We start from the raw sequence: 23,487 nt of genomic DNA, 5'->3' as shown, positions 1-23,487 counted from the left end.
CATGGTAATCTGCCCATCCTTTGGCTTTTGGCGGATTCGAGCTGTACAGTACAGTACAGTACATGGACATTCAAGTAGCGTGTTATCAGCATTTGATCAACGCGAACCATTGAGAATCCTCGCACGAGTAATTTTAATTTTCTTCCGTCCAACAATCGACCAGTCCGTTGCGGGAAAGGACGAATTTGTTTGAAAGGTATGGGCCGGTACACTCACATAAAAGCAGGATCTACAATCAATTCCTCCTCTTCATCGGTACCACTTCTATCCCTATTACTCTTACTTCTAGGTTGCAAGCGATTGGTAACCTCAATAGCAGGTTTATTCTCGCCGCATCTATATGCGACATGGTCTTTAGCTCGACTCAAATCGGTCGGTGAAATTCGAAACATCGATCCGATCACGATTTACGATTTACGATTTACGATTTGCGATGCTCGATGCTCGATGAAGCAAATTTCAATATGTTTGATTGAAGGATAGTCGCATACTCACTGTCTGAAGATCCTTTCAAGGGGCCAACAAGTCACTCGGCCGCCTAGGGGGGTACATTGATACTGCGTGATACTGTATAATTTGCAAGGCGGTTCATTCGAGTTTGTTCTCATTATCGTTTTGGTGCTGGTGCTAGTGCTGGTGTCGGTGCTTGGTTGGTGGGTTACTCGTTCGGATATGGGAGTTCTATGGGTCTCATTTATCTCGATTTTGGTTGTCATCTTTTCCTACCTATTGAGAATCGTCGACTATAGGTTGACGTCAATGCTGACTTGCTGTATTTTTTGCGAGTTCCTCCTTGTGATGTATATGTGTATCGGTACATGCAAGTGAGTGCATACGCAAGGAATCGTCTTGATCGCAACTTGTTGCTGCAGCATTCGATTTCAGGTCACGTGAAAATTCGGAGATATCCATCCACCAGTCGGTTGTCGGTTGTATCCCGACCAACACCGAATTAGCGAGTCAGTTGTCCATTCGTTATTCGTGTTTTTGACATTCGACGACTTCGTTGGAACTCGTACACGACACAACAGGAGAAGGGGTCAAACGGATTGAGACCACCCATTCTCACGCTCAGTAACTTCGTCTCTTATCTGCATCTCCATCGCTGCCAAAAGGACAACCGAAATCATGTCTAATTTCCTCAGAACAGGCCGAAAGGTATGTCTAACTCTCCAGGCTCGGTAATAGGTGAAAGAGAGATCACACGAGCTACAAGCTGATTCTCAAACCTTATAGATCGTGGCTATCGGTCGTAACTACGCTGATCATGCCAAAGAGCTAGGCAATGCCGTTCCGAAAGGTACACTACCTCGGCTTCCCGTGTCTTTGAAGGATGAGAGCTGATGATGCTCGTGGACAACGTATACAGAACCTTTCTTCTTTCTCAAGCCGACTTCCTCGTACATCTCCCCAGGCGAAGGACCGGTCGAAATCCCTAAAGGTGTGGATATGCATCACGAGGGTAAGCTCTCTCTTCTGGCTTGACCAAGCTCCATGATAGCATGAGGAGACATACGAAATATTCAAGCGGAAACTGATTATCACAAGGTCTTGATATTGATATTGATATTGGTCTTGGTGTAACTAGTCGAGCTTGGTGTAGTCATCGGAAAGAACGGTAGGAATATCCCTCAGAAGGATGCAGAGGAGTATATCGCTGGATATAGTGAGTTTCAATTTTAAAGCAAGTCAACAAGTCAAGACTTAGATCCCTTATATGAGACGTTGAAAACTTGCTTATCTTAACATTGCCTGACGGTCTAACGCGTGTCCGTGAATCACATAGCACTCGCAATCGACTTGACAGCTCGGAATGTCCAGAACGCAGTCAAGGCCAAAGGATTACCGTGGTCCTCTGCCAAGGGCTTTGACACTTTCTGCCCTGTCGGGTGAGTCTTGTCTATCCATACAACCGTATCCCTTCCCTTATCACCACCGACTCAAGCAAAGACGAGTGTAGCATCGGACGTTGCTCATGCTTGTATCTTGCTCTGTTAAATCTTCGTGTCACAGACCATTCATCCCTAAATCGAAGATTGGCGATGTGACTCAAGTCGGGCTTCAATTCAAAGTGAACGATATCGTCAAGCAGAAAGGGACACCGAAAGATATGATTTTCTCGGTGCCGAAATTGATCGAATTCGTGTCTGGAATAATGAAATTAGAGGTGAGTCCAGGTTCTCGTGATCTTCTCAAAGTCAAGCTGCTGTATGTACACGTCAAATGACTGAGGCTGACATCTTGTCCTCTGCATATGTTTGGGGATTACAGGAAGGAGATCTGCTTCTGACTGGAACTCCAGCCGGCGTGGGACCCATTGTGGCGGGCGAGAAATTCTCGGCTAAATTGACGTATCCCGGATTAGAAGGTGAAGTGCTCAGTGAATACGAGTTCGACGTCGTGGATAGACAGGGTGGGTACGAGTTCAAGGCTTAGTGGACAAATACCGAACCCGCATATGCATGTCAATCCCTGCATACATTCATGAGAGCTCGTAGCATCAAGCGAGAAGCAACTCACCCACAAAGCACTACCCTCAAGCATCACTTACTGGAAGACCTAGGCTTCTTGTACCATGCCTTCCTTTGAGCATTGCTTCGAGGGTCATCTCCCCATCGCTAATTTCAGCCTTTACATGCACGACGTGAACGTCATCCGACAGACAAGTCGTGACAGAAAGGAGGCCTTCTTCGGTGACTGCATGACATGACATGACATGACATGACGCCTCATCGAGGCACTGACTTGGTTCCAACACTTACTTACCACTTGCTTAGGCCAACACCTTTGAACTTTGTCCCGGTTGTTTGCTCCGCCCGGCAGATGAGCTCATCATTTGCATATTCACCTTTGTCAACGACTTGCCTGTCGTCCCTCTCCTTTTTCCTGCCTTGAAAGTACGAATGTCGCGCCGAAGACTAAAGAGGAAGGCCGACGCGACGTGATTTTCGCAGTGTGCGCTTCGCGATAAATTGCCCGTTTGCGCAGCACCATACAGTACTTCCCCATCGTTATTCCAAACTGGACTCTGATCCCTCCCTGTACGACACGAATATGTTTATAAGTGAGGCGGTATCTATTGTATCCACCTCACAAAAAGAAATCCGGCCTCATCTTATCTCATATTACCATCACGCATCATACCCGTCCGGCGAAAACTGAAACGACCTTATCTCACGAGTACTTCATTCCGAGGATTGTCAAATATGAGCACCCCTATCCCTATCGTTGAGAGCAGCACTCGATATTCTGCCGCTCAAAGCAGTGAGCAGAGCCAGACAAATCGCGTATTCCTAAGTACAGATGAAGACAGAAGCTATTGTATGAGCTTGGCAGAATACCACGCATCGACCGGGTCGACGATGCCGGCTGAAGCGCAGGTGGACAGGTTCCGGTGGATACAGACCCAACTTTATCTATGTGACGCTGACGAGCGGCTCGAAGAGGATTATATGACGATCATACACAATCAACAAGTCATGTCGCTCTACGCTCAACAAGAACAAGAGGCCCTGAAAAACAGTACGAACGCCCAATCCTCTCGAATAGGTGGCGCAGAAAGTGCCCGGAGGTCGATAAGGACGACAGGGGGGAATGGAGGATCATATCCGTCTTCGGTGCGCAGTTCGGCCTGTAAGGACGATAGAGAGGGGACAGTCTTTTCTTGGACATTACCTTCGCCTTCATAACATCAGAACACGTAGGCAGACTACAGTAGCTGTCACTGTAATTGTAATGCATCGAAGCGCGATGTCGTTGAACGAGCCACATGTCTTTCGGGCGGGCTGGTCATGATGTTGATGACCAGATCGGGAAAGTGGCATACAGTACTTCGCAAAACTCCCTGCGCTTTGGTCCTACATCCGCCTCATAATTCTCTCTATCTATCGCTTCTTCCCTCCCTGTCCCTCCCTGTCCCTCCCTGTCCCTCCCTGTCCCTCCCTGTCCCTCCCTGTCCCTCCCTGCCCCCCACCCCCCCACCAAAACATCGCCCCCGCTTCCCTCTAGGCGGTGTCATAGTTGCGACATCGAGCTAGCAAACCAGTATTTAAGCAAATTCAATTCGGATCCAGCGGAATGTATAGTGTACCTTTTGGACAGTCAGAGCGTGTCAGCTGCTTATGGACGTTCCGTGGCAGGCGGCCCCTTGCCAAAGACATCGGTCCCCGTGTCTTGACCTGATTCGAGATCAGAGCGCCCAAGTCCATCTACACATCTCACCCTTTGACTCTGAGGGGATCTGCATCCTTTGTATGATTTTGAGAGATCTCACTGGCTTTCGAAGGCACAAGCTTTCGTACGTAGGCTGGCTCACCATCCTTTGTAGATGGCCCATCTCCTTTGACTTGACCTCGAGTACATACGTCGATTCGATCTGTTGTGGGAACAGTATGTTTCCCATTTGTGCTTTCCGCTTCTCGCCACTCTCACTGTTCAACAGTTGATCTTACCATCACTGCTCGGGATTGATCCTCACAGGCCATACGCGGTACACGATGCCGATGCCAAGCTCATATCACCCATCCGCGACGGATGCATTGGCAGAGCTCCGCGTGCTCCTTCGTCCAGGCGTGACTGGTGACAACCCGCGTTTCACCTTTTTCGGGCATGGACCCCGCGCCATTTCTAGACAAGAGCAAAGGGAAGAGGAAGAGGAAGAAGCACTGAGGCAGATCACCGATCCTAGACTGCTCGAATTTGCAAGGCGAGAAGATTTCCCAACCAGTCTGACGACCGCCGAATACCGTGAGGCCGCAATTTTGGTTTCTAGAGGTAGTTCGAAACAAGAGGATGCTTTCATAAAATTGGCCATCGATAGATCCCTTCGCACTGGCACTGCAACTCAGAGTGAGGCTGAGAATTTGACTCTGACGTCTAACGAGGCTCCTTCAGACTCAGCCGCCGCCACTCGTACTCGGGATTGGACCATGACCTATGACCCCGCCACCAACACGTACCATTTCTCGAACCCTGTACTCTCGTTAGGAAGTATCATGCGCGGCGTAAGGCAGATAAGTACTTTCGCAGCCTCTCAAGCTGCCAACTACGCGATCGCCTCGGCGGATAATGCGGTAGACTCGGCGATCGAAGGCTATTATCGCCAGCTGCGTGATCGTCGAAGAGAGGACAATCATGATGCTGACAGCCAAGATGTGGAGGCAAACTCACACGCATGAATGATGAAATTCTCGATGCTCTGTACGTTTAGAGCTGGAGTGAAAGTCAGCGTCAGCGCAGGCAGACGCGCTGGGCCGTGAGCCGAAATCCGGACTGATCGAGCTGGACCATAGATGAGACAGAGATGCGTCATGCATTTAAATGATGTGATGCAAAAGAGATCTCCTAGCATCAAGATCACCCATGTGAATACATTTCATAGTGATCATACCGATGCATCCGATGCTAGCATAGCACGGTTCAGAGGACCGTGAGAAGTGACAATTACTCCTCATCTGAGTCTTCGTCCTCACCACCTTCCACAACGACGACTCCACCTCCTTTCTTGATTTCGCCCAGCTCTCGACCGTGTTTCCTAAGTCTGTCGCCGAAAGCTTTCCTCGCTCCTGGATTTGAGGCCACGTCCCATACTTGCAAGGTAGCTTTTGATCCGGCGGCTGCTAGAGCCAATGGAGTCTCGGCATCAGGCGACCATCTTGCCGTGAAGATTTTACCCTGGAATCCAAGCATGCGTTAGCATTCTTCGCAACGGCGCGAATAGTATCAACAAGGTATGAGGGTTCAGTCAGGCCTTATGATGTGAACACTCACCAAGCCTAGATCCCTCGATGTTGCTAAGCTGATCTCCCTCTTCCTTCCCTTGACACCCTCGGTCTCCTCATCCAAGATATTCCAGACTTTCACGATCTTGTCCATACCACCCGTCGCTATACAACCTCTGATATGCGGATTAACATCCAGTGCAGAGGCAGCGCCGTCATGTGCTGATAACGTATATTTCGGTTGAGCGGTCGACAGATTCTTGGCATCTTTCGATGATGACAACGTCCGAGAATCGTACGCCAAGATCAAGCCGTTCTCAAGGGAGACGAAGAACGAGGTAGGTTCCCATGGATCCCACCTTATACACTCTACATCACTTCCAACTTTCACGCCTATGGCATCTTGCGCTGCCCTACTGTCCCACACTTTGACTGTCCTATCCCATCCTGCACTGAGCACCGCTTTATCTAACCCGCCCCCCGAAGTCGACTTGTTCCATTCTACACCTTGCACTTTCTCCCCGCTATGTATACTTCCCCAACTCTTCAAAGCGGGCATGGGCGACTCTCTAGTCAGATCCCATAATTTGATCGTCCCATCTGCCGACCCTGACAACAGTAGATTCCTATGATTGGGCGTCCACGATAAAGATAAAACAGGCTGAGTATGGTGATCGTCGTTAGCGGCAGGTTGAACGATCTGCTTTCGCTTCTTTTTCCCGGTTCCTAAAGGTTTCGCTTCGGGTTTTTCTAGGGATGGCGAAGGACCCAAGATGGCTTGAGGGTATAGACCGTCAACTAAGTCGGCATCCCAGATTTCGATTGATGGGTCGAATGAGCCTACAGCTACGTAGCTTCCAGGCTGGCGAGACTCGTTGTTGGAGGATGAAGAACCGCCAGAGGGGAAATCTAGCCATTCTACACAAAGCGGGAAGGTAGGTAACATCAAGTCGTGGTGGGCGTAGAGGTTTTCGTCAGAGTCGGCGTATACGTGGAAATCTAATGAGGAAAGGTCGGAGGTGGTTCGTGCTGTTATGATTATATTGTCGGTAGGCAAAAGGGATAATTCTTCCCGTTCATTCTCGTCATCATCCTACATCCGGATTCAGGTCCGGCATTAGCTATGCTAGGGATTCAAACTAGGTAGACTTCACTCTGCTCACCTCCTTCAGCGTTATGTACGGGTCTTCGTTGTTATCCCTGTAAAACGATAACCCCTTGACATTTGCGAAAGCTCCCATAGCTACTCCCTTGGACTCCTCATTATCGTATTCGTCCATCTTGAATGCGGAGAGATCATTGGGATCAGACGGCTTCGGCGGTTGTTGTGCCTCAGCATCCATATCTACGTCCTCATCTGCCTCCGCGTCATTCGGCTCTGCCTCATCGTCTGAGCCGGACTCGCTACCTTCTTCTCCATCTTCGTCCACACTGTAAGAGTGAACGTAGGCAAGAATCAGCAATCATCCCTGAGGGCGAGCAACTTTAGCTTCATCAGTACGATAGCAAGCTCACTCTTCCCAGTCCTCTCCCTCGCCCACATCCATACCTTCCATCTCCTCCCTCAACTTCTCCAAAACTCCCGGTCCACCGAGTTTACCGACCCTCTCTAATTCGGTATCATCGAGATTATACCTTTTCGGCTCGGCAGAAGATTTGCCTCGCGGTACCCAGACCAAAGAGGATATGAGAGTACCAGACATCTTGGTCGACCGGTCTTGTTGTACCCTTTATGCAACGTATAATCTATAGTCTATATAGGTGGAAGTTCCAAAATTTCCGTCATTTCAAGGTGGACTTGACATTTCTTGAAAATAATTCTCGAGCATGGACCCCGACAGATTAGACCACGTGTTGACACCTTACAAGATGAACGGATGAATTATCTTGGATTGGACTTTTTGGTTTTTATCCGGTGATTGTTTATGGGGACCCCGAGTTTGAGATTGTGAAACATATCCTGTGCCCTCACCGTACGCGCAATGTGACCGTCGTGGATGAGATGATGATCAAGACCATATAAGACTGTATCCAGATGTACATCACCCTTGCATAGCCACACAAACGCGCACTTACAGTATCGCATGCGAGATTCACCACGTCTCAGCGGGACTTGATGGGTTCCTAGACGACTGAAGGGCCAATCTTTCAAGATGGCTATGATTTCTGATGTCGAGTAAGCTGAACGGTACTTCCTATTATGTCGATAGACTCTAGGCTGACTCGGTTGATTCAGCTACATACTGCAGGCTGTCCGCCTTTCATCACTGCGAATCACCGATGACCCACTCACACCTCGCATCATATCACTCGACCCATCTTTCGCCTTGAACCCATATATAACAGCATCCGGTCTGTCAGATATCGACAGATGGCCCGAGATCAAGCGCGCTCTAGACTCGCCGCCTCTTGAGCCTTCATATCTATCCCCTGACAATGGAATGCCAAAGCGAGGCGGTAGAGAGAGAAGCGGGGGGCTGAACTACACCCAGACCATCATGGGCGGAAAATCCGGAGGTGCCGGCATGAGGGTGTCCGGCAGAACACAAACAAATGAGGGGAGACGTGCAGGACATGCCAATGCAAGAAACAATCATAGAGCCAACTCTACATCCTTGATCAATGACATTACTCTATCACCAGGTCAAGGACAAGACAGGACACCGACCACTGCGACGACGACGACCGCGAATAGAACCCCTGTAATGGACAATGGATTCTTCTCGCCTTCCGGTAGACCCCGTGCGGATTCTGCTCCCGTACCCAACTTGCTGGGGATACCGACTGGCGGAGTAGGCGCAGGCTCGATATTGACTCTGAACGGGAGCAGTATGCTGAATACAGGCCGAGGTCTGGGGATGACTTCGAATCCAGGTGTCCTCGAACAAGCGTTAAGCACAAGTGAAGCTTCGAATGAAGAGCTAGATCATCAAGAGATTCGAATGAACGCTACACCCGGTACAATAGGTATGGAGGTCGAACAAAGCTCGCTAGGTCAAGGAGAGGGCGGAGCATCCCAGCTTGCTGTGACTGGGATCACCACTGGAGGAGTGGATCGAATGGTCGGCGCGCTAGTAGATGAAGGAAGTGATGTGGACGAAGACGAAGCTGCTGAAGCTGAGAATCAACGTGCACACGATCAAGGGCATCGAACGGACTCGAGGCGAGTCTCAGTAGATACCATGGAAGGTGAAAAACTGGATTTTACCCCTGTACCTCTACCTTCGGCATCAACCTCGCCACCGAAGAACACATCTGCATTAACTGCTCTTCTGAATAAACACGTTCCTCATCTCATATCGCATACATCAGACTCGGCTGTGCCAATTGTGGATGAACCTGGAACACAACCGAATCCATTCACCTCGTTGTACGCAAGAGTAGCGGCCCCGCCATCTGCGCCTTCGCTATCTCTTGAAATGTATTTCCCTCATTCGAAACAACCTACGGATCCCATCGTAGCGAAAGTCCGAAAGGATGCTACTGTGGAAGAAGTGACCGGGTTCGGGCTTTACAAGTATTGGGAAGATGGCAGATTACCTTTATTGAGCGAGGAAGACGAGGAAGTGAAATGGAGTGCCGTAGGATGGGGTTTGAGAATCGTTGAAGATGACGGTGAAGTCGATGAAGACTTCCCTCGTAAGTTGAGCCGATGGTACGGGCACGTGTTGCTGAAACTTAAGCTAATCATGCCTCACTCGTCCAGCTCTTGATCGAGAGAGTCAAATATCCAAGTTCTCATACGGACAGTTTGCTATCGTGGAAGCTACTGAAGAACAGAGTAAGTCCACGTTGCCCTTTTGAGCAAATGACGGCACCGGGATCGACGTATTGATTGTCTCGGCATGACAATATTAGTCCGCCAGAACGCTGCCAAGGCGCCTTCGATACAAAGAAGACCCTCTCGAATACTAGCCGCCCCGACGCCTCGACCATCGAGACCGCCTACCCAGCCTCCATCTCGAGGCAACACGCTGACCGTGCCATCGAACATACAATCTACCAGCACATCATCCTCTTTCTCCTCCAATGAACAAACTCCTCTTGGATCAGTCGCTGGCCCGGGTCTCAGCAGCACCGCCACAGCTATGAAAGGCAGCGTTGGACTCAGTTCAACAAGTAGCGAGATTGTCAGATTGAAGATTCGGGTCACCGCCAGTGCGGACGTTCATTTTACCACGACGATCAATGTGTGAGTCGCCACAAACTCCTCCCAATCGCTCGAGCAATGCTGACGACGGTATACAGTCCATCGGATATGTACATCGCAGATTTGACAGAAGTACTGTGTAAGAAGAAAAGACTGCAAATGCCGGCTACGGACTGGGTACTCTGTCTAGCCGATTTGACTTTGGCCATTCCCCTCGATCGAACGGTGGCGAGTCTCGAAGGCAGGACGGATCTGGCTCTTGTCAAGCGACAATGGGCCACAGAGCATGGGCTGAGAATCGATGATAGGCGAGGAGGCGATCCTAGTGGTGAGCTATTCTCCAATCTGCAATCAGAACGTAAATCAGAGCTGATCTTCTACGATATCAGCATCCATATTCAAGAGACAATCAGAACCTGCTCCTATGCAGCGATTTGGTCCAGGTCTTGCGGACTTCACGCAGACATACAAGGTGAGCTTCGTCTGGCTGATTGACTTCCAGCACGACTGTACTTGTTTCAACAGCATCTAGCTGATGCCGAAGAATCACGTAGAAATACACTGTGCAGCGAAAGATTGCCATTGGTCGACACGAGAGGGTCTTGGCCATTGATGGCGATTACATACATGTAAGTGACATCGTGACACAGGTGATGGACAACTTTATCTAGGGGATGGACTAATCACTCGGTGTCGGCATCGATAGATCATGCCGTCAGAATCGAGAGCTTTCTTCGATAGTATGAAGACGACTTCCTTCCATATCACCCTGGTAGCGTCTTGTAAGTTGACCGGACGAGCAGGCGGGTTCAAGATCAACGTATGGCGGGAAGGCGCCCAGAAGAGGTACGAGTTTGAAGCGGAGAATCAAAGGCAGGCTAGTGAGTTCTAGCCGTTCCTTTGCCGTCCCCTTCCCAAGCTGTCGAACTCGATTTTCTCGTTGTGAACTTGAAGACTTGTCATTGACGGTGTTTTTCGGCGGATCATAGCGGATATCGTAAATACCATCAGGTCTCTGTGAGTCAGCGTGAGAGCCATCGTAAGAATGCTGGTTGAAAATCAGCTGACAGATGATTTCGGTTGAGGATAGGATGAAATCGTATTCGTCGGAAAGGAACTCTATCTTACCGCCTCCTAGACCCACCTCGAGAAGGTAGGGCAGGATCATGGATTATCATCAGATGGTTTAGTTTCAACGGATTAGGCGGAAGAGGTGAGAATGTAATTGACCAGGAACAACGCCCCGCACACGGCATCATGTTGTTGTATCTCGAGTGTATAGTATAGAATGCATTGCACACATCTAGAACAACATTATGGGTACATAGGCTGAGGACATCCGGTGTTGCAAGAAGCCCAGTCGGAGCTGGAGAAGAGCGACTTCACAATTAAGCCTAATACCTTCATCGTCAGCCCCATGGCGCCATAAGTCAGGCCGGTAATTTTTCGAGAAGCGACTCACAGACATCTTCATCTCGATCTTGCCATGAGGCTTATACCCCTCCACTACGAAATCATCCACCGTGAATCCATCTATATCACCTATCTCTTCCCGTGTCCTCTTGAATCTCAGCGTCGGGAAATCCCTGGGCTCTCTCTCCAACTGGATTTTCAGGGGGTCGACATGATCTTTGTATATGTGGGAATCGCCCATCTGCAGTATGAATTCGTGCGGGACAGTATCGGTGATGTAGGCGATCATGTGGGTTAACAGGGCGTACGAGGCGATGTTGAAGGGAACGCCGAGACCCAGGTCGCATGATCGTTGATACATCAGACAACTTAGTTTGGGCTTGTCGTCAGCGATAGAGGGCGAGGGGAGGGTGACGTAGAATTGGCAGAACATGTGGCATGGCGGAAGGGCCATAAGCGGGAGGTCTATCATATCACGAAGAAAAAAAGTCATGTCGAGTCAGTACGCGATCCATCGATTTCTGAATGTGTGTTACGAGTATGAGCAGTGTTGAGAAAGTGCGAGGATTGATCGTCGAGTTGTTCCTTGATGGACTCCGTAAGAACACGACCACGACCACGACCAGGCGAGACTCACTCACCCTTTGGATTCCAAGCACTGAGTATAATCCTCCTATCCGTCGGATTATTCTTAATTTTCCAAATGACCTCCTTTAACTGATCTACGCCCTTATCTCTATAATCGCCATCTGCATCCGTGTATTCCGCTCCGAAATGCCTCCATTGAAACCCATATACAGGTCCCAGGTCGCCCTCTCGCCTATGACCTAGCCCGTTCTTAGTGAGGAACTCTTTACTTCCATTCCCATCCCATATCCCCACCCCTTGGTCGCTTAGCAATTTACTATCTGTCGATCCGTTGACAAACCACAACAACTCGGCGATCACGCCCCGAAGGAAGACGCGCTTTGTCGTTAATAAAGGCAAGATACTGTTTTCCAAAGAGAATCGGAAAGAAGGAGGAGCGAATAAAGCGAGAGTGCCGGTCCCTGTTCGATCGGGGCGCGATTGGCCTTGGGCCATGATCCGGGATATTAGGTCGAGGTATTGATATTCCTCTAAAGGCGCGCATAGGGCAAGGCAAGTCAGTGTAAACTCAATGCAGGATACGATTTAGCTAAGATAGAGAAGAGGGATGCAGACTTACCATGATCGGGGTTCGCTCGTCCTTTTGAGGCTTGGGTAAGGCTTTTGGTACCATTGACATTGACAACCCCATTGGTCTCGATGATTGGGTTTGTCATGACGAACGCTGGTCGTAGATCGGAATAGCGTCTAGGTGTAAGAGAAGATCAAGGTAGGAATATTCAGCAAGATGGGTCAGAGAAGAAAATCGCGGAGAAGAGGTGAGGTAATCAGGACCTTCCGATATACTACAGATCGACTTTGACGATGATGATATTTTGAACTAGATATATCGGATGACAGATTACAAGGCGGTATCGAACGCGTCCGCACGAAAGAAATCACGACCGATCCGCTCATGTTCACTTCATGATTTCTTGATTTGGCTCTGGATTTTACCGCGTCGCGTCGCAGGGAAGAGGCTGAACAGGTCACGTGATGTCTCGAAGTGAGGCTATAATGTACCTTGCTCAAAGTGGGAATATCGGATGGTCATTGAAGTATTGATTGCATGACATAGCATAGTGAAGCATTCGTATATATGGGATGAACACACAAGAGAGAGCTACGATAAAACAGGAGAAACAAGTATGGAATACGGAACATGACCAACAAGGAAGGAAGAAGGTATAAAGCCTACTACACTACTAAAATGAAAGATTGTTATTTTGATCGATTGAAGCTGGGGACTTTCCCTTTTTATACACTTGTACAGAGGAAAATGAAGGATAAGACGGGCTATACAAGACAAGCAGAACGTAGCAGATCAACAAAACGGACCCAAACCAAAAAAAAAAATCAAACCGGCAGGCATTTCCGTATCGTAAATCGGCAATGGGTATCACAATTATCCAGAGAAGAAGTAAAGTCAAACGCAAACGTCAATCGTCAATTGTCAATCCAGATCAAAAAAGCTGGTGATCATTCGTTCCATCTGCCAAAATCGCAGCTTTGCTCTTCTCCTTGATTCTCCTAATTCTACTTTCCTCCCTCTCCCAAATCCGCTTAACTTCCTCTTCGGCCGACCCTTTGGTTTGTCCCTCCAAAAGACCTAGACCTTCTTTTAGTTCATCTTCCCTGATGATCAATTCAATCTTGCCCCCTCCAGGACTCTTCGATTTCAAACCATTACTCATCGACGAAGACCTAGTCATCCCTCCTCCAGACGACGCACCGGCTACATTGACAAGACCAAGAGTTTCGAGGTTCGAGAGGAGATCTCGATAATCTGATTCCGTCGACGGCGGGAACGGCGAAGAGTTGTGTAGAAGGATATAAGAGTATGTCGCGTATAGGTTCCCGATGTTCATCTCTTGTCCCTGCCCAAGGCCAAGGCCGAGACCAGAAGAGTTCGATCTTGATGGCGTCAAAGGTGGAGTAAGTTGACCATTCGCGCTTACGCTTGATGAGGAAGAGGAGATAGAAGGACAGCCATTCAATCCGACTTTGACTCTTGATAAGTGGATCAGGATTGATACTAAGACCATTTTCCCTTGGATTTGGACTGAGCGGATTTTCTTGTGTGTCGCATTACCTGCACCGCTAGAAGACCCGGCAGCAGCTTTCAGCTGTTGGGCGTAAGAAGTCACCGCTTTTACTATGTGAGGGATAGATATTTTCGTCATCGGGATGGTCTTTTCAGGTTCGGTGTTCGCACCGGTCTTTCTGATCCATTCGGCTTCAGCGAGGGAGACTGCTGAAGAGAGCACGCCAAGACACATTCGCAAGTCTCCGTTCTGCGCTTCGACCTTCTTGGAGAGCAATGTGATAGCGGTAGGGTCTAGTTTGATACCCTCGACATTCGCGTTGTTGACTCGCGCGGATACGATAGGAGCCATCTCAACCGAGCCGTACGCTTTGAAAGGAAGGATCGAGGGTTGAGCGCTATCAGGAAGCACTAGTCGCGCCCGGAGTGTCAAGTCCAGGGTGTTCGAGATGGAGATGAGCTTGATGGTCGGTGACAGCAGTGGAAGCGAGAATAGCTTGGTAAGTAGATGAGAAGTGGCTGGCGGTGCGATAGACGGGGGTGGTGGCATCAACGAATCGACTTCGTCGAGGATGATAAAGCTATCAAAGGTGAGATGTCAGCAACGGTACCTTGGATCTGTGAGAAAAGAACATTTCGATGATGGTGGACTTACACTTTGGCGTCATTTCGAGTGATGAATTCCTTGACGTCTTTCTCAGTCTTGCCACAACCCATCTCTTCGCCTAATCTTCGCCAGATATCGGTGACTTTGAGACCCATACAACCCAGTTCGACGACTCTCCAGCCCTCTTCGCCAAGTTCGCGTCCCAAGGCAGTGACCAAAGCGGTCTTACCCGTACCTGGCGGACCGGAGATGTACATCCCTACGTCGACGTCGTTCCTGTCCGCCAAGTAAGATCGGAGTATCTTCTTCTCTTCGTCTCGACCGATGATAGCTTGGTCAACAGAGCTCGAAGTTGACGAGGAAAGTCGCAAGAAGGCTTTGAGTTGCTTGTAAGGGTTCAACTTCTTCTCCTTTTCTGGGCCGCTCTCAGAGCTGTCCATATCGGTTTCAGTCTCGGTTTCAGTCTCATCGCTTTGTACGCGCATGAGACCGACGCGCTCGGCAGTCGATTTGATCTCGACTTCGCGTAAGGAAGGAGATGATGGAGGTGGGGTCGGAGGAAACACAGTTGATCGCGTGACGGGTCTTGCTTTCGTGGGTGTCTTGTCCACGTCGAACACTTCCTCATCGTGAATGAGGTCAAGAGGGTCAACAGACGTGATCGAGTCGAGTGAAGGAGCAAGAGAGACTTGGGAAGGAGCGGGAGAAGGAAGTCGAGCGGACCACGAACAGATGGAGGAGGCAGAAGAGGAAGGTGCAAGTGAAGAGTGTCGACCTACAAGTCGGCTCCGTTAGCTGATAGAGATCGGCGAAAGAAGAACGCAGAACGCAGACTAAAGAAGGAAGACTCACCACTGGTCTCACTTCTAACACTGACGACACTACCACTTCTTGTCCTGCCAGATCTACCAGACATGGAACTTCGACTTGACACTCTCGGCCTTTTCCTCGAACTTCCTTCCTGAGCCGCATTCTCAGCATCGATCTCCTCATCCTTCTTCGGAGGAATATTTTCCTTTCCTTTCCCGAACCTCCTAGATGGTCCACCTATGCCATTATCTTCCGGACCTCCTTTCCCACCTGAACCCCCGGCTCCGCCTCCTGAGATCGCAGCGTTCTTGAGCGAAGCGGGTGAGGTCATATGTGGTGTAGATTGGGTACGAGTGAGCATGCCGACTCTGGACCCAGAGCCCGAACCAGAGGGTACGGCGAAAGTAGCAGTGGACGATGAGGCAGTGGAAGATGAGGAAGTTGAATTAGAAGATGTGAAGCCCGATCGACGCGTTGAGATGTTGTACAGCGAGTTGGAACGGCCTAAAGCACCGTGTCTTGGCGTTGAGAGTTGAGTGGCTGATGATCGCGTGAGAGGCGGTCTAGCTGTGGACGAGGTAGAAGTAGAAGTGGAAGTAGAAGCGGTATTGGTATTACCATTGGCATTGGTACTGGTGATTGAGGAAGATGACGGGGTGGTGGCTGGGCGTCTAGGATGAACGGAGCTATTTCGCGTTACTGGCGGTGTCGGTGTTGGCGTAGCTGTAGGAGTAGGAGTGGAAGCGTCTTCGACTGATGTCGTCGAGGAAGAGGAAGACGAAGAGGAGGTATTGGGATTTGGGGTATCGTTATCATCTTGTCGTGATCGTTTGGTAGCTCCGGCCATGTTGAATGGGGTGTCGGACGAGCAAATTCTACGTTATGTGGTATACAGCGAGGAATAACGATGATCTAGCAGAGAGTAACAATAATCGAAGCGTGATCTAGTCGTGTGTATCAAGCGAAATGTCGAAGATGAACATGAGAAAGTTTGATGATTCAATGAGGAAGGTCGTGCGTATGTACGAATCAGGATGTATATTACCCTACAGCAAAGTACAGTATATGACGACGCGAAGGTACAGGACACAGGATACAGGATTTGGGATTTCAGCAAGAAGCGAGGATGTTTCGTCTAATCGAGGTGTGGTCAAACCCTTTTCCTTGTCTTGTCTTTTCTTTTCCCCGTGTATCAGGGGTGGTCTGGGTTTGTGTCTATTGTCTATAATCTATCTCTGTTTTCGTGTTTTCGTGATGAATGGGAACCGATGTGAACATGACAACTAAGTAATGTTCTCAATCTACTACCCAACCATACCCTTGCATCGTATGGTATGGTAGTAGTATAGTCGCGTAATCCCTATACTCGTAATGTTCATGAATATGGATATGACTCTCTAATGTGAACGAGGCTTGAAAGCTTAGCCTAGGTTTAGGGTAAAATATAAATCCCACAAAGCAAAGCACAAAGTGGAGGTTGAGTTTTCTGGTATTCTGGTACTGTCGTACTGGTTTTCAAGGAAAATCCCATCACCCATCAACTCCTCAGGCACCATGAAAAGCGATCAAAGCTTGTCTATTTTACGCACGGGTACCGTTGAAAATTCAGTCGCGTCAAATACGACCAACCTGAAGAACCCTGATTCCCTAATATACCGGAATTACGTTGATCATCTAATGTCTAATGTCTAATGTTCGTCTGTTGGAGGAATTGATAAATAGATAGATATAGATAAAAAGCCTAACTTTATACTCAGCGCTTTGCTTTTCACTTCACTTCACTGCGTTCCGGATCTACATGGCTTATCTAAAGGTAAGTCACCTCGAGCCCGAGTTGTATTACCTTCATAAGGAGCCGTCAGCTCTGGGCCGGTTTCGAGCGCAAGTGACGTGCAGAAGAGAATTAGCTGAAGGCCAGGCTATGATACCGTACAACAATTGCAGTTTCCCTATCGCTATCTCCACGTGGCAGATTTAGTCCAAAAAGATGATTATACGAGTATACCTTCGCATTTCCTTCGGGTGACATGATTTACCTTAATCATTAATCTTGCGCAACTATGTTCCTATGAAATCGTCCGAAATCTCATGATTCCATGGCGTATTCTAATATTCTAATACTGCGATAGTAGATGTTACGTGTACGGTACGTGTAAGTGTACCTGACAGCATAGCGCACAGCAGGATTTTCAGAAGTCTTGACCTGCATCATACTGTCATATCGTCATACACTACGCCTCATGCGTCTGTCTGGTATGATGCGGAAAGGACCGGGTTATCAAAAGTTCACAAGATCAAACTCAATGGCGCACGATCCATAAACACATTCATGTTCGATCTCATATCCCCATATCCTGATCCTACCATGACCGAGCTTGCTAAGTTCGTACTGCATGATACGCAAGGCAACTGCAGCGGTCTTCACTCTGCGTTCTGCGTTTCATGCTTGACATTGTTATCATTATAGATTATACATCGTCAACAATATTATATGGTCATATATGATGCAGTAGTAAAAGTGTGGATAGAATTATAAATGATTAGATAGCTCTGCCCACGTTCATCGTGGTCGGCTCAGCGATTACCCCGAATACCAATTTATCTTCCTCGGATAACCATCGCCCTTCTACGTATTTGGCCCGGATGAAATCCGTGATCCTCCTATGTGACCGCAACACATTCAGCATCAGCGATCATGCCATGCACGGACAGGCAGTCACGGTCAAGCCAGTCCAAAGTAGTTGCTCATTGGCTCATTGGGCGGAAGGTATAGAGATAAAGTAAAAAGCGCTAGGCCAGAATGATCACACTCACCCATCACCGACTCTACCTCCTTCCCAATTCTTCTCCCATATCGCATTTCCCCTCAGATTGCCCCATTCTCGAGCTAAGGAAATCATCTCGGGGGACCACAAATCCAGATCCACCGAACGGGGTTTGGATATGTGCGTTCCTAATGATCGATGTATCCCACAACATCTTATACAAAGGAATAATACCATCGGTGTATCGCGCAGACCTGAGTAAAGCAATCGAGTCAGCGAGTCAGATTCTCATCAAGTATGAATCAATGATCCATCCATCATTTTGTGAGGAAGGTTGGGCAGTCTGAATATTCGACGTCGACTCACTGATAGTTGCCCATCTACTACTCCTCATCCCCTTTCCACAATCCGCACATTTCTTATTCCCCTCAAGATCCGCTATCCTCTTCAACTCCTTCGTATCCAACTGTTCCCCTTCCTCCCTTCTATCGTGCGACGGAGAATCATTCGATTTCGATCGGCCCATAGATTCTCCCCCTCCTTCAGAATGATTCATATACCCCGACCTGGACGGGTGGGTCGCAGTGGATTTACGTATAGCTTCAGATTTCACTCTTCGCTTTATACTGTTCGGACTATCGCCTGCACCGGCAGGGGTTCCAAAACCGAGACCTAGACCTGCCATGTCAAGTACTTTCTTTTCGATCTCCCCATCGACGTCAGCCCTCGATCCTTTAGTGGTATGAGGTGTCGCCATCGTTGTTGTTGTCGACGCCGAGTCTTCTTCGGACTGGACTTTGGCAGATTTGGGTCTGGAAGCAATAGGAACGGGCGGAGGCATTTTGTTGATATCGAATTTATCCAATTCCGGAGTCGACTGAGGTAAAGAAGTCCTGCTTCCCGCTTTGAGGTAAGATGGGCGAGGTAGATCCAATCCACCTCCGAACGAGTTCCTGTGTCCGCTATTACCGCTGACTACATTTGATAATTTCTCGCCGGACTGCTTCAGGACCTTTTTCAAGCTGGTCTTACGTGTCCGTCTTTCTACCGATTCAGGCGTCGAATGATGACTATCTGTCGGGGTTGGTGGCATCGAGCGCCTTCCATTAGGAGGTATAGGGAAGCCCAGACCTATCGCTCGGCTGTTGAAACCTAATCCTAATTTACCTCTTGCAGGTAAAGCATGATCGTCCAGGGATCCCGATACTGTGCGTAATTTCGACGCGTCAAACGTCCGGACCGAGGAGGTTCCGTTGATGCATGATTCGATGGCATTGCAGATCGCATATAGCCAGAGCTGAGAGTAGAGGTCAGATATAGATGCTAAACAAGTCCTACTGTTCATGACAGGACTGACCTTCATCTCCGTCTCGGACGTGGCTTGATACAGACGCTTGCCTTGCGACGGAGTGACTATCTCGAACACTGCAATCGATGATTGTTATGCTCAGCTCGAATGCCCTGATAAGGTCCATAGAGCTGTGTCTTACGAACCGAATCGTCTATCTGTCCCTCTACCTTCTCTCACACTCGCAAACTTAAGATCTATGACCGCATGCGCACCTTCCGGTACACCCGTTTTGTTGTCGCGATACTATTTAGACACCTGTCAGACCTGACAATATCATCATGAATTTAGGCTACAGTGGGCGTACCTCGTATATGCGAGAATGATCCAGTACGACCCAGAACTCTGCGAGGCATCACATTCAGCATCGACCACTTATTCAAGTATCATTCATTGGCTTCACTCACTCTCCCATTTCCCTTTACCCCCAGTAGCCTTATTCAGTCCTTCCCAGCTGCCTAGTCCCCAAAGGACTCCCTCTTTTTTACGTCCAGCTTCTTCCCTTCGTTCATCTTCATCTCCTCCCGCTCCCAGTCCGCCTACTCCACCTAATGAGGGTCGTCCCCCATCGACACTGTGGCGCGGCTTCACTGTATCCACTTCGCACGTTGTTCTCAGATCAGGTGAACTTTCGAACGGAATTGGCGGGACAGGATATGCGTTGGACGCTATGAAGGGCGAGACGTAATCTGTTCCAGTGGTCATCTGAACGGAATGTCTTGACGGTAGCCGAGGTCGAACCACATCTTTAGGCGGTAAAGGTGGAGTTATACTTGCTGATGCTGATGACGTCGAGGGTGCAGTAGGAGAAGGCGTAGGGACCGGAAATTCAGGATGAGTAGATAGTTTTCCGACATCTTGCGAAGTTGGCGTGATTGATCCTTCGGTCTTTCGTCTGACTGGAACGGGCGCAGGTGTGTATCCACTATCAAGGCTCACTCTCGAGAGTCGTTCCGTTGGTCCAGCCTGCAATGTAGCTAGGTTGCTCGAGCTTCCCGAAGGTGTTAAGAAATCTCTCAATCTGCCTCCGACCGATCTGTGGATCTTATGCATCTTTTTCCCCTTCTTGAACTCGACTCCAGCAGACGAAACGGGCGTCAAAGCATTACCGCTCAAGTTGTCGCTAAAACGAGAAGAACCTACTTCAACAGGAGAAGTCATACCTGATTCCAGCTGCCGCTGAGCTACTTCATCTTCCAGAAGCTGGGTCTGACGATTGCGTTCTGCCCAAGCTTTTAGCAGGTCGCCACGAGTCTTGGACAGGTGGGCTAACGAGTCTGTCAAGGTCGGCTTCAAGTGATCCGAATCTGAAGTTGGCGTTATTTGACGGGTGCGGCCATCTATCGTTGAGACGTTTTGAATTATCGGTGCAGTCGAAGCTCTCTGTCTGCTGCCTGGTATTTGCTCAATATCTATATCGCTCCTGCCTGGAGTTTCATCTAACAGGCTACCTGCCCACGAATACAGGCCTACCAGGAGGTCTAAGGAGCCTACAGAGCTTGGAGGTATAGCATATAATAACGTTGAATGATGGTTGTATCTCGCCAAATCCCATTGGGCATGCCGGACAGCTTGAGCCATATCTGAAGGCGCAGAGGGGTTATGCGAAGCCGTAGAAGCGGAAGACGAAGCTGAGTTACCGGAAGCGTTCTGGTGCTGGGAAGAGGGGCCTGCTGACGATGATCCGGCAGCGTTCTGTGGTGAAAGGTAGACGGAAGTTTGATGATAGAATTGCTTTGCGGTGTTCTATTTCAGATATTTCGAGACCGATGTCAATATACAATCTTCTGTGATCTCTAATCCCGATGGATGGGTGGGCAATATGCATGATCAGTACTCACATCGAACCTGGCTTGGGCACCACCTCCAGCTAGTCCCTGTCTTTTCAATTCACCTTTCATAGATTTCAACCCATTCTCTATCCATATCTCTCTATCTTCCCTCTCCTTCTTCCTCCGCGCTTTATTTATCTTCTTTATCCCATTTTCAACATCCCAGACGCTCTCTTTGCTTTGTATTCCATACCCATTCTCCAGCCATCTGCCTAGATCTCCTAAGGCATTGAACAGATCATCTTCGGCTCTTTCGAGCTGTTCAGCGAGGGCGGCAACTACGCTAGCCGTGTTTAAAACCGATTTCGATAATCGCTTGAGAGTTGATGTGGAGTGTTCTAAAGCAGAGAAAGTCGATCTCAACAACAAGGAGTCGGGCAAGGGTTCTATAGGTACCAGGGGATTGCCAAGCTTCGAAGATGGTTCAGCTGCCGATGATGGAGATTCACTTGAGTCTAGTGCTGGTCCTGATGCTGATGCAAATGCTGAAGTAGAAGGCAGGGTCATCGCTGATGGCGAAAGCATGAGAGGTTCATTTGGGAAAGTCGGTGTGATGTTCGAGCTGGCAGTGGAGACTCGATAGGACGATTCTGAGGAGACGGATTCCCCTGTTCCTAGGAAGGATGATGCTGGAGTAGGAGGTGAAGGTGCTCTGTCTTCGCTTATTGTCGAGAAAGATAGTGGTGATGGTTGACGAGGAACCGGTAAGACCGGAGGAGAAGATGAGCTTGGGAACGGCATACTAGCTGGGGGCAGCATGGGCCATTGATCCTCCAGTCTTCCTCTTCGTTTCAGCAGCTGATGATTGTTGATAGCCGATACATTATTATCGAGGGGGTTTCACCTGAGACATTTGTGAGTATGCATCTCGTAGGACCACTCTCAAAATACACAACAAACGCATTGATCGCTTTCCGATGGAACTGGTATAATGACGTGTACATGCGCATGTTTCAGCTTAATCCTCAACCACGTGACATGCACGGTGCGGTATCAGATTTTTCAGTGAGTGCGGGGGAGATGACGCTGGTTGTTGCTCGAAAGATGGAGATGGAGATGTTTTCAACTTTTTCAGGCTGAGCAGCATAATTGTGATAGATCTTACAGACACAACGCATATATCCTATCAGGTTAAAACTCCGTTCCTCCTCAAATAAGGGATCAAATAACGAAAACGATCAGCAGACATGGACTTCGACGCTGAAACCGCCGGCAACAACCCGGAAATCGAAATGCAATTCGCCGTCAAGACGGTCGAGCATCTCGAGGCATACGAGAAGCTGATATGTGGGATCCCACCGAGTAAGATCAAGTTCACACCGTGAGTTCAGTGCTATTCAGCTCAGCTTTTGCATCTTTCAATCCTATCAGTCATCAGTCAAGTGCAAGTCCGCCTGCTCGTCAAGTCAAAGCCCAGGTATATCAGCTGAACAGTGATTTTGTCGATTTCCGTTTCACGTGAATTTAGGATCGACGAAGAACTATATACCAACATGCTAGATATATTCCCCGAATTGAAATTCGAGGACAATTTGAGAGAATTAGATGAGGACGCTATGAAGTCGCCGAGCGGTAAAGAACGATGGAGGAAATTCATCATGCCCGTGAGTGAGCGCTCTTGCACAGCTGTAGCTGTAGCATAAGCTGTAGCTTTGACGGGCGACTAACCTGAATCTGAAATTGGAATTGGGTTTGGATCTCAAGTACGAAAAACGAGTGACAGATTACAACTTCGGAACACTGATAAGGAGGCGTTCGGACGAGTTGTACTCAGAGGAAAATTCAGTGTTGGTGACCAGGGTACAATTCTATGCTATTGAAGTGAGTCATTAAATCAGTCATGCCATTGTTTTCCTATATCTATCGTTTATCATCGGCTAACGGCTGTTCATCTTTTGCGCACTCGTTCAGATCGCTCGTAATAAAGCTGGATTGAACGACAAAGTTTATAACGAAGCTCAAGCAGCTAAGAACAAGGCATAGAACGTACAAGCCAGTCTCACATCAACTTGCCCCACAACTTCAAGACGTAAAGGGAGTGGTAGTGGTAATGGTCATGGAGGAAATCATAGAGGATCATCAGACAAAATCGGAGAACACAAATATAATACCCATGTCCACATGTCATGACAAGGCACATATGCATTTTACACATACAACAGTTTTTATCC

General features: G+C 48.7%; 8 protein-coding genes across 8 annotated transcripts; 4 read left to right on the top strand and 4 right to left on the bottom strand.

Moving 5' to 3' along the window:
* Nucleotides 1-1,128: 1,128 nt before the first annotated feature.
* I303_102124 (uncharacterized protein) lies at nt 1,129-2,436 on the top strand (the record flags this gene model as incomplete). Its single annotated transcript, XM_018405088.1, has 7 exons — nt 1,129-1,158; nt 1,237-1,300; nt 1,370-1,462; nt 1,589-1,666; nt 1,787-1,889; nt 2,014-2,167; nt 2,272-2,436. The coding sequence occupies 7 exons, from the start codon at nt 1,129-1,131 to the stop codon at nt 2,434-2,436; spliced, it is 687 nt and encodes a 228-aa protein (XP_018265369.1).
* A 2,060-nt stretch (nt 2,437-4,496) lies between these two features.
* On the top strand, nt 4,497-5,177 carry I303_102123 (uncharacterized protein; the record flags this gene model as incomplete). The annotated part of the gene is made up of 1 exon (XM_018405089.1): nt 4,497-5,177. One exon carries the CDS (start codon nt 4,497-4,499, stop codon nt 5,175-5,177), a length of 681 nt encoding a protein of 226 aa, XP_018265370.1.
* A 265-nt stretch (nt 5,178-5,442) lies between these two features.
* Nucleotides 5,443-7,423, bottom strand: I303_102122 (uncharacterized protein; the record flags this gene model as incomplete). The annotated part of the gene is made up of 4 exons (XM_018405090.1): nt 5,443-5,673; nt 5,770-6,813; nt 6,884-7,151; nt 7,236-7,423. The coding sequence occupies 4 exons, from the start codon at nt 7,421-7,423 to the stop codon at nt 5,443-5,445; spliced, it is 1,731 nt and encodes a 576-aa protein (XP_018265371.1).
* Nucleotides 7,424-7,873: 450 nt separating this feature from the next.
* On the top strand, nt 7,874-11,027 carry I303_102121 (uncharacterized protein; the record flags this gene model as incomplete). Its single annotated transcript, XM_018405091.2, has 10 exons — nt 7,874-7,896; nt 7,957-9,359; nt 9,427-9,501; nt 9,579-9,912; nt 9,969-10,198; nt 10,260-10,342; nt 10,425-10,499; nt 10,577-10,751; nt 10,860-10,887; nt 10,961-11,027. The coding sequence occupies 10 exons, from the start codon at nt 7,874-7,876 to the stop codon at nt 11,025-11,027; spliced, it is 2,493 nt and encodes an 830-aa protein (XP_018265372.2).
* A 146-nt stretch (nt 11,028-11,173) lies between these two features.
* On the bottom strand, nt 11,174-12,587 carry I303_102120 (thymidylate synthase; the record flags this gene model as incomplete). Its single annotated transcript, XM_018405092.1, has 4 exons — nt 11,174-11,236; nt 11,333-11,748; nt 11,925-12,401; nt 12,491-12,587. The coding sequence occupies 4 exons, from the start codon at nt 12,585-12,587 to the stop codon at nt 11,174-11,176; spliced, it is 1,053 nt and encodes a 350-aa protein (XP_018265373.1).
* Nucleotides 12,588-13,373: 786 nt separating this feature from the next.
* Nucleotides 13,374-16,218, bottom strand: I303_102119 (uncharacterized protein; the record flags this gene model as incomplete). The annotated part of the gene is made up of 3 exons (XM_018405093.1): nt 13,374-14,535; nt 14,610-15,336; nt 15,414-16,218. 3 exons carry the CDS (start codon nt 16,216-16,218, stop codon nt 13,374-13,376), a joined length of 2,694 nt encoding a protein of 897 aa, XP_018265374.1.
* Nucleotides 16,219-17,911: 1,693 nt separating this feature from the next.
* I303_102118 (uncharacterized protein) lies at nt 17,912-22,057 on the bottom strand (the record flags this gene model as incomplete). The annotated part of the gene is made up of 8 exons (XM_065968472.1): nt 17,912-18,032; nt 18,186-18,390; nt 18,503-19,433; nt 19,494-19,561; nt 19,655-19,730; nt 19,792-19,829; nt 19,892-21,230; nt 21,326-22,057. 8 exons carry the CDS (start codon nt 22,055-22,057, stop codon nt 17,912-17,914), a joined length of 3,510 nt encoding a protein of 1,169 aa, XP_065824544.1.
* A 446-nt stretch (nt 22,058-22,503) lies between these two features.
* I303_102117 (uncharacterized protein) lies at nt 22,504-23,299 on the top strand (the record flags this gene model as incomplete). The annotated part of the gene is made up of 4 exons (XM_018405095.1): nt 22,504-22,637; nt 22,785-22,920; nt 23,021-23,137; nt 23,228-23,299. The coding sequence occupies 4 exons, from the start codon at nt 22,504-22,506 to the stop codon at nt 23,297-23,299; spliced, it is 459 nt and encodes a 152-aa protein (XP_018265376.1).
* Between the last annotated feature and the right edge of the window lie 188 nt (nt 23,300-23,487).

This window comes from Kwoniella dejecticola, chromosome 2, assembly GCF_000512565.2.
Source record: "Kwoniella dejecticola CBS 10117 chromosome 2, complete sequence".
Classification (NCBI taxonomy): domain Eukaryota; kingdom Fungi; phylum Basidiomycota; class Tremellomycetes; order Tremellales; family Cryptococcaceae; genus Kwoniella; species Kwoniella dejecticola.
Note: the sequence above shows the minus strand (reverse complement) of the source record. Positions and strands in the feature narration are given on the sequence as shown.